This window comes from Stegodyphus dumicola, chromosome 5 (genome assembly GCF_044657685.1).
Source record: "Stegodyphus dumicola isolate Sdum_Otavi_A_Nest chromosome 5, ASM4465768v1".
NCBI classification, from domain to species: domain Eukaryota; kingdom Metazoa; phylum Arthropoda; class Arachnida; order Araneae; family Eresidae; genus Stegodyphus; species Stegodyphus dumicola.
Genome location: NC_140772.1, coordinates 210,819,194 through 210,835,028, shown reverse-complemented (window position 1 = coordinate 210,835,028; position 15,835 = coordinate 210,819,194). Strand labels below are relative to the sequence as shown.

At 27.8% G+C, this 15,835-nt stretch overlaps 1 protein-coding gene across 4 annotated transcripts in view; it reads right to left on the bottom strand.

Annotated features, from left to right (window-relative positions):
- Positions 1 to 2,523: 2,523 nt before the first annotated feature.
- LOC118196818 (uncharacterized) overlaps positions 2,524 to 15,835 on the bottom strand; it is a 49,137-nt gene continuing 35,825 nt past the window's right edge. For 2 of the 4 annotated variants that reach the window (XM_035368285.2, XM_035368286.2), the window contains one exon: positions 2,524 to 7,196. In XM_035368285.2, coding sequence (XP_035224176.2) covers positions 7,071 to 7,196 — 126 coding nt within the window. In that variant the 3' untranslated portion in view covers positions 2,524 to 7,070. Of the gene's footprint in view, positions 7,197 to 7,936; positions 8,105 to 12,369; positions 12,515 to 15,835 lie in introns of those variants that run through there. The other 2 variants (XM_085817625.1, XM_085817626.1) reach the window with 2 other exon arrangements.

Sequence of the window (15,835 nt, the reverse complement as noted above, 5' to 3'; positions counted from 1 at the left end):
CTTGAAATGTTACTAATTTTAATTCAAGATGTATTATAAACTACTAATATATAACTACGTATTTTATGTGGTGTAGTTTTTAATTATTGATGATAACCTTCTTATTAAGCAGCAAGTGCATTCAACTAATTCTTTTTTCACTTACCCCTATTTTCAAAATTGTTAATATCATGTTAAGTGTTTGAAGATTCTATCTGTATTTAAAATATCATTACATTTATTCTATGGAAATAGTTCATGAAATGGTTTTGTGAAGCTTAGCAATTCAATAAACATTTTATAACTATTTTAATAAAAGCTATCTTACACATATTAAGCACCAAACTTAGAAAATTATTTTTAATTACTTTCAATTACAAATTTATAATTAAATTTATTTAAATGGTTAACATTCCTTATTTTATATAAATGCTGCAATACTTTTCAAACTTAATTCATTTGAAGGTCCTTACAGATTACTGTAGAATTTAAAATTTATTATTTTAAGTACTGTACCTGAAACGTTGAGCTATATATTTGTTATGGTGAAACACCGAAATCTGGAGAATGCCGACTTTCACTGGTGAATGTCAACATTCACATAGTCGCTTGGTGTATGTCCAAAATATTTTCCAAATAATCTTATTTCTGACTTACACCGGTGAATGTCGACATTCACCATGTACTAATGGTGAATGTTGAACATATAAGAATATTGTATTTCCTTCTCCGTAATTCATTCGCGAAAAAACGCACTTAAGGCTCAGAATAAGAACATAAGAACACACAGTACATACAAAATGAGAAAGGAAAATAATAGAAGTTATAAACTTACCAAATTATGTGATTTAAATCTTATTTATTGCAACAACTTAAACTATTATGACACTTTGAATTGCACAAGAGGCCCTTGCTTTTACAACTGCATTTATTTGTGGAACACTTCCTTTTGGAATGGCAGCATGTACATATACTCCTCTCTTTTCGACCTACACCAAAGCATATCTGTGATCATTGACATACACCGGTGAGGGTCCGAATGTACAAGAATGTAAAGAAATATTTTATCTTTCACCGACGTATTTGGTGAATGTTGACTTTCTCCGGTGAAAGTCGACATTCTCCAATTTCGGTCTTTCACGGTAACATATGTATTAAAATATATTTAAGTGAAACTTTTTAAGACGATATACAGTATATAAAAATTTCCTAATTATGCAGGAATGATTTTAGATAGCTTTCATCAATTTAATACTTTGATTATTTAACTATACCACTGCTTGTTTCATTAAAATTATTTTATAATTTAAAAACATACAACAAAAATGGGTTTATTAAATGTTATTAACAATAGATTTAATTAAAGTAAATTTCTAAAATCATCTTTGTTAGGTGTCTTACACAGTATTTGTTAGTGTACTAAAAAGATATAAAACATTTACTAATAAAAATTTATTTAAAAAATACATAAATTGGAATAAAATAATTTAAATATTAGTACATGCTTTTCATATCAACTAAAAAGGAATACAAATTATGAAATTTAAGTTCCTCAGAAAATAATTTACATATAAAAGGAAAAAACAAAAAGTATTTTTTTTTTAATGTTAGGCTAATTAAAATGCAAAGCACACAAGAGCTACCTTTAAACAGATTATTTGGCTCATAATGATAAATTGTATTGTAAGCGTTAAATATTTCTTTAACATGTATCTTTCCCCCCCCCCAACTTAATTAAGACTTCGAAGATGAGTGTCACACTGAAAAACACACATTAAAATGTTAGCTGTTTGTAAATACAGTACAAGTAAAAATGTTTTTCTTATATCAAAATTGTACCAGATGTTAATATTATTAAAAAGTATTAATGGTTTTACAGATATGATAAAAATTTTACTAAAAAAATGTTCAATATTTCTTTAAATTTATAGACTTTTTGTGGTATCAGTGGCCAGCTGCTCCTAGTTTAATCGTATTGAAAATTTACAACCCTTAATTTCAACTAATGTCTAAAATCTGCCGTGTGGTTCCCTCCCCAATTATGTCACTAATATTAACATATTATGAAAAGTTATATGCTATAATCTCTTACTTTGAAGCTGTTGGCAGGACCCTACCCCCCAATCTGTGATCATAACTTGCGTCATCTTCACCATACAGCATTAATATTCTTCATATCATCTGAAGCTGCAGTTCAAGTCAAATTTCATGAAGCTGAACAGAAATGAAGTAAGGGGAGGGAAAAGGGCCTTGAAATTCCCATTTTAAAGTAACAGACTATAATTTTGGGAATTCTGTCAGCCAAAGAATTAGTTTCATCTAATATTAGTTAAGTTTGCAGTTATCTTTAATAACCATAAAATTGAGATGGATTTCATTTTAACATGCCTTATCAAATGGAAAGTCAGCATAAAGCCTACAATTATATTATGTGTAGATTTTTTTTTAATAATTACACAAGCTTTATGTGTGCGTGCATTCAAAATTAGCATTTTGTTCAATGAAATAAATGTAACTTTAAATTTTATGTAGGTAAATGAAGTATTTAGTTTTTTTTTTTTTTTTTAATAAACATCAAATTGGGCTTGTCAAAATTATATTAAAAAATTATATATCAAGGTAACTGCAAATGAAATCCAGATGATGTACCATAGCATTTTTGAAAAAATACTGTATTATTTGTATGCAAAATATAAATTAAATTTTGAGAGATTATTTATAATAGCTGGAATAAATTTGGATGCAAAAAATATAAGGTAATAAATTATACAAAAAAAAAAGCATTTTTAGTTGCTGAATTTAAATTTTCATTGTTTGAAATTATAGAAATTTGGCACTTAATATCATTAATAATATAGTTCCATAACAAAATATAAATATATTAAATCTATTAAATTATATAATGAACAGATAAGTAGTTACAATATTAAAAATGGTTATATGTACAAAAAAAACTTTAACAAATTTTTTGTAAACTCAATATCCAAACAGTGTTTTAACACTTAAAATACTTCATTCTATGTATTCATATATACATACATATATTGAATTTTGCTACTAGTTTTTTATCAGGCAATAAGAATTTGATATATTACACACTTTTATAACAAGATTATAGAAATGATGAATTTTATACAAAAGATTCTCAACAGGTGAAGAACATACAATACGTGAAAAATTTGCCTTCTTCACTTCACACACATAACAGTTTCACATATATAAATTTAATGTCTGAATTAATTATACTTTGTAGATCACAGAAAAAAAATCCCCCATACAAAATGCAATTTTTATAAAATTGCTGATGGAATTTATTAAAATATGAATTATTCAGACATTCATAATAGATAATTTTATTGCATAACAAAGTTCGCTCAAAATTTTTAACTCCTCAATATACTTATATAATAAAAATATATCATTTTCTAGTTATATAAAGCCAAAAATATTTTTACCACTATAACAGATTATTTTTACATACTACTATTACTACTTAACTATAACTACCGCATTTTTATACACTAGAAAGACTTCAGTACATACAAGTAATTGTTTAAATTTTTAGCAACATTCTAACTGATGTTGAGTTTGTAAATCTGAATAATAAACTAGCAATTTAGTTCAAAGTGATAAACTTATTACGTTGCTCTCAACTCCATAAATAGTGAAATTAAATGTTAAAAAAATTATTGTTGATCGTTATGGTAATCAACTTGTACGGCAATAAATTCCTATTTTATTTTTAATACACTGAATGAAATTCAGGATAATATCATTCTTTATATTTTTTGTATTAATTTTAAGTTCTATTTGGCTTCTTGAGTCAATGAAATTCATATATGCAATTTCTACTTATTCTTTATGAATTTTTCCCCCTCAAAAAAAATTGCAGATATTAAAAAGGGAAAAATTGTTGCAATTTATATACTATAATATAAATTTATTATTCCATCACAATGCTGTTTCACAATTAAAGATACATCATTACTGAAAAAGAAAAGTTTTCTAGTAATCGTTCTGCAAAAAAATATTTTCCCTTGAAGCAATTATTAATTTTACATTTAATGTATTATATACTATTCTCCATTTTTAACATGAGTAAAGACATATTTTTTGTCATTGTATTGCATGATTACATTAAATAAATATAAATTAATCAGTAAAACTGCATTATCTCATAACATGAAAATTGGTATCCTATTACAAAAGGCACATCCAACAGATTAAGTCAACAAGTCATGTTGTCATGATTTAGTCTCATTTTTTTTTTACCAAAAATTACTCAAAGTAGACTAGGTAGATAAGAGTAGTTTAGCCATATAGGCAGCAAAGTAACAGCCATACAGGCTGCATTCATATCTCACTTATGGCTCAGGTCATTACATTGGAATCTGACTAAAGTAAGAAGTAAAGAAGACTTCTCTACTGTTGTTGAAATCAGGCAGAACATGCCCATCTTGAACAGAAGAGGCTAAAGAATTTTATGCAATGAATTCATATAGTTACAGCACTAGGTTACAAGATCAGGGTCAAATTGTTCCGAGTCTTTTTTTTTTTTTTTTTTTTTTAAATTTATTTTTTATTAGAAATTATCTAAATCCAGTTCAATGCGTAAGTAGCCTAACTACATAGAGCATGAATGTCGAGTTCAAGGTCTAAGTAGAATCCAGATTATTAGTTAATTTTCTTGATTAACTCATAGATTAATATGAGTATAGATCTGCTAATGAACCATTGGAACACAATATAAGACTAGATTCAAACTACAGATTATTATTTGTAAATAATTAAATATTACTAGCAGTTTCAAAACATTCTCTGCCGTAATAATCCTCAACATAAGAATGCTTAATGGGCTGCCTATTAAAAATTAGTAATATGCAAACATTTTCCTTTTAAGCAGTATGCTCTTAAAACTTTTTCCTGTATTAGATGAGTATAAATAAAGTAATAGATGATGGGGATTTAAGACTACATAAATTATGGGATCATGAGCTTTTTGTAAATGATTTTTATGAACAATAACCACAACAGTTTTGTTTAAACTTGAAACTGTACAAATTATTTCTAATTTATCAAAAAGTCTAAAATCTTGTACAAGATTTTTCAAAAAGTTAGCGTGACTAAACATATCTTTTATTTGTTCTATTAGATTGTGATTTGTTCCAGTTTGGAAATCAATCAAATAAGTTAGGCCTTCAAACTACATTAATTATTATTATGGTCACGATATGTTTCAATGAAAATACACAAAACAAATTTTTAATATAGATCTCCATAAGTAAAAAAAAAAAGAATTTTCCAGCTGCCAGAGGGATGGCAAAGGGTCATAGAACAAAATGGTGCTTATGTGATTCAATCAATTTTTTCTTACGTTTCTTACGTTTTGTATTTATCATAAAAAAACTACAGAACTGTCTGGATGACCCATACATTTTACATTATAAAGACATTCATTTTGAAGCACTGGATACAAACAAGTATTTGTAAAAAGGCAAATTTTAAACTGGAATTTAGATATTTAAGAATATTCACTTTTTCTACAACCCTAAATCAGTTTCTTGCAGGTTTTTTGAAAAAGTGGTTTAAGTAATGTAATTTTGACACTTGGCTGTATGTCTGATTTCATATATTATAAAGAGATTATTCTAAAAGATATAGTAGGATAAGAAAGAACTTAATTACAAAATTTCTTTACAGCAATCCTATGTAAAAATTTCAATTTTGCATACTTTTTATTAAAAAAAAACTTTTACATCAAAATTCACCTAATTTCATGGCATTCCTTTAATGGCAGTTAATGAACAGGAAGTAGGATTTACAATCAATCATTTAAAAGATACTCTATGATGCAATTTTTTCAAATATCCAGGATAATCATACTGTACAATGTATTAAACATAATTTAATCAAATCCCATTCCTAACTCAGTGATCACATTGCTTATGTGACAAAAATCTGAAATTTTATGAGGAAGAAAGCTGTGATTTTTAGTTGCATTTCAAGGGTTAAGAAAACTTCAATGTGTAGTAAAAAATAAGTTGCTAAAACTTTCATAGTTAAATTGGGTCACTAACATAATTTTTTCAATTAGTTATCATTCTTAATCACTATGCATCTCTCATTAAGAATTAATATACATATAATTTGCAACTTCTTTTCGCTCAGTGCCATACAGACCCCCCCCCCTCCATTTCTCAGTTTATATAAAAGATTTAAAAGTGCAATACAATTTTCAATCTGCAAACTGCAATTTTCATATTCTGAAATTTATATTATTTGAATGTCTAATAGATATTATTTTCTCAAGACTAGAGTTAATTTTTCTTATGCTCAAAGCTAATTATAGAAAGGCTTAATGTACTCAAAAAGAAGTAAATATATTTTTCTAAAACATAACTGCATTTTTGTGGAAATAAATTCATTGAAATAAAATGATTCGCATGGATAGAAATTAGTTTAAAATTTTCAATTATTTTAATTTTTAAATCAATATTTGGAAAATAGATCCATTGCTAAACATTAAAATACTACAAAATAAAATTTTCCGAACACTACTACTTCACTGACCAACAGCCATATTACCATTACCAAAAGAATATTAAACAGACAAATGTAAAAGCCACAAGAATACGATTCTATGTTGCACATGAAAATGTTTTTGTTTCAAGAATGTAGTACATTCTGAAACACCATTAACAAATGAATTTACATACTAGTACTTCAGACTGATATTTTTCACAGATGCATTCTACCTAAAAACAAAAAACATAGCACTCATTGATAAAAGTGATATGTGCATTTTAAAATAAAATACAATAATTTCCTGTTAAAACATAATTTCTTACATACAATAATTTCCTGTTAAAATATTTACAATTAACGTTTGCAAACATTGTGGATTTACAATTAACGTTTGCAAACATTGTGGGTGTTTTATAATCAGAATGGATTTTCAGTAAGTCTTTCAAATTCAGATTATTAAGTAGTGTTTAAAAAAATTATAACCCCCCCCCCCCAAGAAAAAAAAAGACTGTTTTAAACACAGACGTCTGATGGATTAATCAATAGTTACCAACTTCTTCAAATATTTACTGTACAATATAATCTTTATAGCTACGAATAGATTTTAGTTGTTTTTTCAAAGCTTTTACCAAGTCCAAAGGTTGGACTAAGATAGAAATGTCGAGGCCAACAGCATTTAATCTGTCTTGCACCTATAATTAAATGAATATAGACTTAAACAAGGTTATACACACACACACAAAATAAGATATATGTATATTAATGATTGAACTTACAGAATTGTTTTAAGTATACCAATATAAAAAAAAATAAGTTTAAAATCAATATTAATAAACATTAAAATATTTTTACAGTATAAACAATAGATTACAGTATCTACTTTCAAAATCATACCTAATTCACATGCTACATAAATATTAAATTTAAGTTCAAGCTAAAAATAAAACTTTTTATTATTACTTACATATAAATTTTATTGTTTTATTAAATAAATAAATAATACAGCAAAATGAAATGCTAGTATGATGTAATATGTTATAAATAAACAACACAATTTATTTCAACATAAACTGGTATACAAAAAATGCATTTATATTTTACATGTCTAATATATTTTTTAGAACACTTCTCCCTATTTTTAGTTTTTCCCCATCAGAATCTCTGCTTGAAATTAAAAATATCATAATTAACATCCAGTACTTACTTTTAACAGACTATCGAAATTTTAATGCAATTTCTTGAATATCATATTAATTCAAATAATTTCTATTTCTGCTTTAATTCTGACTTACAAACACTTAATTCATAGATGAATTTTTAATAGTTTAAATTTAAATTAATAGAAATGTACTGAGGCATATATAGAAGGTCCAAAAAGTAATACTTGTTTGGTAATAAAAAATTGATTTTGTTTACTTGAATATCGCAAAGCACTCGAGAGCTATCTGCCTTAGAGAAGAAATGCCTTTGTGAAAGATTTTCTAAGAGAAACTGGCTTGTGTACACATTACATATGTGGAAAACCATGAAAATGCCCATTTGCTGGGACTTGAGCCCTGGACCAAACTACCGGCATTGAGCGACTTTTACCACTTGGCTGCTGGTGGGCAGTAATGGAAACAAAACACTCTTATTAATCATGATATAAAATTGTAGATGAATTTTATAGAAAATACTATTTAATCTCTAGTTTCCACAAATATGAAAGATTATTTTTATTATTTTACAAGTTCTAAATGGAAGTTTATTTTACAGAAACTTTTTTTTTTAATATTTTAAGCTTTGATAACTATGTCAATGAAATTATTCATAGAAAACATTATTTCAAAAATCAATAATCACTCTTATACTTCCAATAAGTCTTATATTAAATAAATGGGATTAAAAAAAAGAACAATTTTCAAAAATTTGCCAAAAAATCAGAAGTTGTTATTTTATATAAACTGTATTTAAAATACTTTCTTTTGGTTCTATCGCATGGTGCAAACGGTAAAATTTTCAGTTTTAATTTGTTCGTAAAATGGAAAAATCGAATTTCAAAGAAGAAATTGCTTTACCTTATTGCCATCTGAAATGAGTATAAGCAAAATCTGAGCTGTATAGCTTACCGGGAAATAGTTTAAAAATCGATGGCAAAAATTTAACTAAGTGACAAACACCACGAGCAAGTTAAAAAAAAAAGTGATAAAAATTGCAGTAGGTTCTAGAAAAATGTTTAATTAATCATTTGAATGATTTCTTGTTTTAAAAGAAGATAAAGGGCTTGTTTCATAATATCTTTATAAGAGGTACACTTCTGAATATTAAAATTAATTAGAATTCTTATGTCTCATAAAAGAATGTAATATTATATATTGCAATAAAACGATAAAAATCAACTTTTGAAACAAAATGCTGAGAAAAATATATATAAACTAAAAATAAATAAAAGCAAGACAATAGCAGGTAATTTTAAAAACTCATTCCTTAGATCTTTTTTTTTCTAACATTAACAAAACAAAATTAACAGTGAATGCAAAATATCTATAAAAAAACGGGAAAGAAGAAGCTTAAAACTTCTAAGTTTAAGTTCTTTGCAAGTAATTCTTTTTAGCAAAGGAAAGGGAGATTAATAAATATAATCAGTATTAGAAGAAATCTGCACAAAAGCAAGAAAATTAGTGCAATATGATGACATCATAACACTGAAACCATGTTTCCAAGTGATGCCCAAAGAAAAACTGACACTTTCCCTTCTGCTCCATACTGCAGCATACTTTTTACAAAGTTAATAAAATTGGTTAGTTAACATTTTATTCACCATTACTGTTTTAAAAGAGTGAACAGTATTTTTATAAGCTATGAAAATTTCAAAACTTTCTAACTGATACATTTTTAGATGTTGAAATTTTAAAATAAAATAATAGATGCCGAACAGATAGGGGGAAAAATAATGATAGAAAATTTGCCTAAAAAATTTAAGAAACTGCATTAAAAATTTCACAAGATTTTCATTGAAACTATTTTTTCCACTTTATCTAATAGTATAAATAGAAAAATGGCGAGTTTTTAAATTTGTTAAATGAAGCTATGTGTGAAAAAATTACCACAATGTATTATCAAGATCGGTGACAAACTTTTGGTGATATCAAGAAGCCCCATGAGTAAGCTAAATAAAAGCTTAATAAATAGGTAGTTAAACAAAACTCTTTTTATTCTGAAAATACAGGTCTTGAATTATTATTCTACATGGGCACCATATCTTGATTAGATTATTTGAATACGGAAAAGTATGTAAGGAGAGAGAGTCTTTGTGGAAGACTTTCTACAGAAAACCAGCTCCTATCCACATTACACATGGAGAAAACCATGAAATATGCTTATGTAGCCAGCCTGTTCCCTTCAGTTCAAATTCCTAATACAGCAGTGTTAACCACTCGGCCATTGATGGAGCCAGCACCCATCAAGTGCCTTTGAACAAAGTCATTCTATTATTTTTATTTCTTCAACAGAATGATCAAATCCAATTAAATAATAATTAGATTTGCCTTCATGGGACAAAAATCAGACTGATCAGTTAAATCATCCACTATGAAAAAACATCAGACTGCTTAAATGAATTAATTCAGTATTTCATAAAAATCATCATTTTTATGTTTATAAAGAAAACTTTGCACACTAGTACATTTGAAACACAACCACTATCTAGACTACAATTTTTTCACATGAAAAAGCCCAATATTAAGACTTGTGCAAATTCTATTAAATGCTTTCAGTTTGAAAAAGATATGAAGCATTATTTACATATCTATCAATTTAAATTATAAGGGATGGTTATCTTAGAGTACAGTAAAAAAGTTATTTTACAAATAAAGGTATTGAAAAACAGACTTTCATAAAGGGCACTATAAAAGGAGGTAAATAATATTTTAACCTTTAAAAAATGAACTGATGAATTATTTCAAAATCTGCATCTAAGAATCTGATTATTTTCCAGTTTTTAAAATAAAAGAAAACAGTTTAACCTTTGGAAACTACTGTAAAAAATGTTTAAATGTGTTCATAAAAAAATTGTATCTATTTCAAACTTAGTATATTAATCTTGTATATAAGGCACATTTTGTACAGCAAAATAATGCCTGCATCTTTTTAGGTCCCTACTTCTACAAAGCAAAAATCACTATAATGTATATTAATAAAATTATTCCTAAATTATTTTTATCAAATGCAAATGCTTGCAAGTAAAGCAACATCCTTCTTTTATGAAAAACTGCAGAAAATGTAAGTTGCAAAGCTTTCAATATAGTGTTTCAAATTATATACATTTTCTGATTATAGCAGTTTATCAAGTTAATGGGTTTGGCTTTGAGAAGGATATCTTAAAGGAAACAGGTTCTCATGTTAACAAAAGGCAACCAACCCATTCCACCACTGGAATAAGACCTAAGATACCTACATTTTGCATCTTATATAACTTGACCATAAGTAGGGCGAGCGTTTTAAACAGTAAAAAGGGAAGGAAATTCAATTTGTTGGCTTAAAAAGAAATTACAGGAAGTATTTCTGGAAATCAGCGAAAAAGTATTTATATACCGATTTCACAAAATTAAACATCAAGATTCACATTAATGATTCTAATAATGTGTCAGATGCAGAGAGAATAAATATTGATCTCAATAAAGCCTGAAATTAATTAATTGACCAGGAACTTTCAAGATTATTTTCTGAAAAGTAATTTACAATTACTGATCATTAAAATATATATCAAAATATATATATACATATAAATTAAAATATATATATATATATAAAATATATATATAAATCAAAATAGAGTTATTATGCAATGTGTATATGTATAGACAGTTTCTGTGAAAATTCAAAAAATATTTAAATTACATCTAATCAATTAGTCTTCATTATATAAGTACCATGCGCACACATAACAGGCATGTTTTTAAAGTAAGTACTGTTTTGAAATTTCAGCATGACAGCACTTTGGTTGGTATTTCATGCATGTGTATTATTTGCCTACATCTGTTGGCAAGCCATAGGCACCATTACAGAAACTTTCAACCATGTTAATGTTTGTTTTTGAGTATTTAAAATGACTCTGTCAATTGAGAATTTTGCTGGCTGTGAAATATGATCAGTGATATGTTTTCTTAGTGTTAAAGTGGCTGAAATTCATCATCAGATTAGTGAAGTGTACAGGCAAAATATTATAAGCAATGTAATGGTATAGAAATGGTTGAAGCTTTTAAAAATGGCCGCATGAATGTTCATGAATGAATGATGGACAAAGTGGGTGATTTTCTGCCATTATTGAAGATTTGGTGCAGAAAGTTGGCGACCGAATGAAACAGTACAAGAATGACCGAATGAACAGTACATGCTTAAATTATCAAAAACTGTGTGCAAGCTAGTTATTGAAAATATTGACAGAGGTACATTAAATTAAGAGTTTAGACAGTACTTTAACTTTTCTTCAACAGTACAGTGAGGAAGGTGGTGATTTTTTTTAAGCATGTGTGGCTTATGAAACCTATGTGGCTTATGCTACACCAGAATTGAAGCAGCAATGTATGGAATGGCGGCATTCAGCATCATTCAAGAAGATGGTGAAGTTCAAGAAAACAGGTTCCAGAAAATCATGTGTAGTGTGTTTGGGGACAGGAAAGGATAATATTGTTTGTGAATTTTTTGTCTCATAGTAACATAATAAATTCTACGACAGACTGTGAGACCTTAAATTAACTGCATTCTGCTATCCAAAGGCATGGCATGCTGAACAGGGGGATCCCTTAGCTTCATGACAATGCCCATCCACACGTGACTAAATGAACTCAAGACATCATCACATCATTTCATGGGACACAACAACTTGATCACATCTGTACAATCCTGATCCAGCAACCCAATTACTACCACTGATTCCTGCATTTGAAGAAGCATCTAGGCAGTCTTCGCCACAACGATGATGAGGTTAAAACAATCATGTTGTAGTGGACGTCAATCAGATGGCGGATTTCTATGAAGAGGTGATATAAAAACTGGTTGTATGATATAATAAATGCCTTAATGTTAACAGAAATTATATAGAAAAATAGACTGGGGTACAGGCTTTCATATAAAAATAAAATTGGTAAGAAAATTCTAATTGTTTCTTTTTTTCCAATTTTTTTAAAAAAAAACATGACTCATAGTATTTCACAAAAATCAGAAATTGAAATTCATAATTAATAAATTTCAAATAATCATATAAATGCAACAAAGAATTTTAAAATGTTAAAACCCAAACATTTCAAACAAGCAAACACACTCACACTATGTTCATAAAAATTCTTACCTGGGCTTTATTTTTGCAATTTTTGGTCCCAGACATGCATTTCCAATTGCAAAATAATTCAAATAATGCAAATATTCATGTTTTGCAATTTATTAATACCAAAAACTTATAAAAATTGCAAAACATAACTTTCTATATGACCTCCAGCACCTTATATTTACATTTAAAAATTCTATACTCGTAAAAGATAAAAAGCGACTCCCATATGAAAAATACTGACAATTATATTCAAAATTTGGGAACCTGATATTTTCTATTTGACTTGAAGGGTCAGTTAATAAATAAATTAGAACAGTTCAAGGTTGATTTTTTTTTTTCCTTCAATGCTATTCTTTCTTGATTTACTTTACTCTTGATTTATCTTTGATTTATAATTTTGTTACACTTGATCTGGGAAAATTTTCACAGAGTTTCCATACACTAAAAATATATCATTAATATTTTCCTAAAGTTTATTATTTTAGAACCATAATCTAATAATCATAAAAAATTTACTAAAACAGAAATATTTTTAATTTATGCATGTGATGTTATAAGTTGGTAATATACCAATACTGAAACTTGCCAGTGTTTTTGAGAGCACAAGTTAAGATTTTGGAAATAAGATCTCCTTTCTGAAAAACTTTATATTCATCAAAACGTTTCATGACAATCTACATAGAAAAAAGAGATGGGCGAAACTGCTTTTAACGGATTAGATTGGAACTGTTCGCTCACTGAAGTGACTCAGTTCTTTTTATTGATTCACTGCTCACTAACAATGACCTTGATGAATACATTTGGAACAGACGTAGATCAAGGGCAGTATACAAAGAGTGGGGGGAAAGCAGAAGGAATAGAACAAGGAGTGGGATGGGTGGAATCAACTCAGCCAAACAGCTCACTCCCTGATTTTTTTTCATGTGTACTTTCGAGATTCCCTAAAAACACCTTTCTGCATAGAACAATAATAAAATTCTGAAATAAAAAGATGCTAAAAGTTAAAAAATATGGAAAACTAAACTCATTTTGTTAAAGATTACATTATTTTATTATTATAATTGATATTTTATTGCTACTACAAAGCATAGAGTAAAAATAAATTTTCAGATTGGAAGCAGATCCCAAAGAACAGATAATTGTCTGTTGACAATACCAGCATTTTTCTTTCTTTATCTAATTTGACAAAATGATACCAAATATCGCTTGACGTTCTTCTATGCAGTAGGGTCCACATTTTGTTCTGCAACTTTGAAAAGATATGTTAGATGGTAAAAATTTATGTAAATGAATACATACTAATTCTAAAGAAGATTAAAGAAAAATTCAGAGCTCTTGACTACAAGATGTTACTAAAATAAGTAAATAAAAATATAATTTATTATTCTACATAAATGTTGCACTATTGTATAAAAAAAGGTAATACCTAATATACATAGCTCTACTATGACACTATATTGAAAGAATTGAAATGAAATTCAAAGGAACAGCTTCAAGGAAGCAAAAAGAGCAAATACTCAAGACTCTGCAGAACTGTGGTACAGCAGGAGAGTCAGAGCGAATAATGAAGATTCCGGAGGAATCAGAACCACAGCTAGAGAAGGAGTGATGAAAAGAGAGAATAATCAAGACTCCAAAGGATCCAGATCTAACTAGAGGAAAGAGTGCTGACAGCAGGGAATCCAAGGTGGAAACTAAGAACCTATAATCTACATACTTTAAACAGATCCTCACACTGCCATATAGGAAAAAAACGCCATCCATTTGCCAGCATGGGTGGTCAGTTTTGCTAAGATGCAGTTTATTTAATGTTTAATTTTGTAATTACTAGATGAAACACAAGCAAACCAAAAGCACACACATATATACATATAACATACACACACATAAAAAAAAGGTCAGAGACATTTCAGGTAATTAATAAAGGAAATAATGTTAGGGTTTATGTAAAAGAAATCAAACTTTTGACATGGTTCCCAACAAGAGTTCTCCATGAAATGTTAAAGAACTACCACTCCATTTTCGCTGGATCGGAGATCACTCGCTCAGTAAAGTGAATCGATTCCTTGAATCAGCTTCAGAGCAGATCTTCCATCTCTAATAAAAATGTTCATCACTTGATCTCTTAACGTTACAAACTTTTTTCTAAACTGATATTTTATTTTTAGTTCCATACAAAATGCAAACATTTCACTCTTTGATTTTCATACAGCTTCTGAATATGATCTCCAACTTCAAACTTAAATATTTTAATCAGTTTTGTCATATAGGAATCAAACTTCTATATTTCACTTTTATTCCGAGTGAAAAATTTTCTTAATTAGAAATATGGACCAAAAAAATGAATTAAATGTTAAATTTTGTAATTTTTTCAAAACTGATTTCTTTTAATTCAAAAATATCAAAACAAACATTTGCATCATTTAAAACATTTTTGTAATTGGTAATCTATGTCTATAACCAAGGTTGCAAAAATAAAGAGCAGGTAAGGATTTTTGTACAATATATATATTGCACAATATAATTAGATATACCAAATAATTGGTGATGATGACAATTGGTGATGCTGGATTTTATGTGTAAAGAAGAAATTTTTCAACAAAGATAAAGATGTGCGATATTTTCATTCATCATCTTTATTAAAGCATAATTTCTAGTATAATAAACACAATAAAACAATGTAAATACTAAGACATATTATTCAACAATTTCAAACATAGATTTCACATATATGCAGCATTATAGTTTGCAAAAGAAGAGAGTTGCAGGTGATATTGTAGCTTGACAAAGGCAGGTATGAGAACAGCAACCATATGTTGTGTTAGATTGAGAATGGTGAAATTTCTTAAAACAGGGGCATAGTATCCTTTACTACAACCTGTTCATAAAAGTTTTGATTAGAATTTTATTGCACAGTAGACTTCAGTTTCATTTTTGGCAATATGTAAGTGTGACACTCCAGAAAGATTTATTAAAGAGACTTTACCATCTGTAGAACAGAAAAAGGTAATGCCCAAAGGAAAA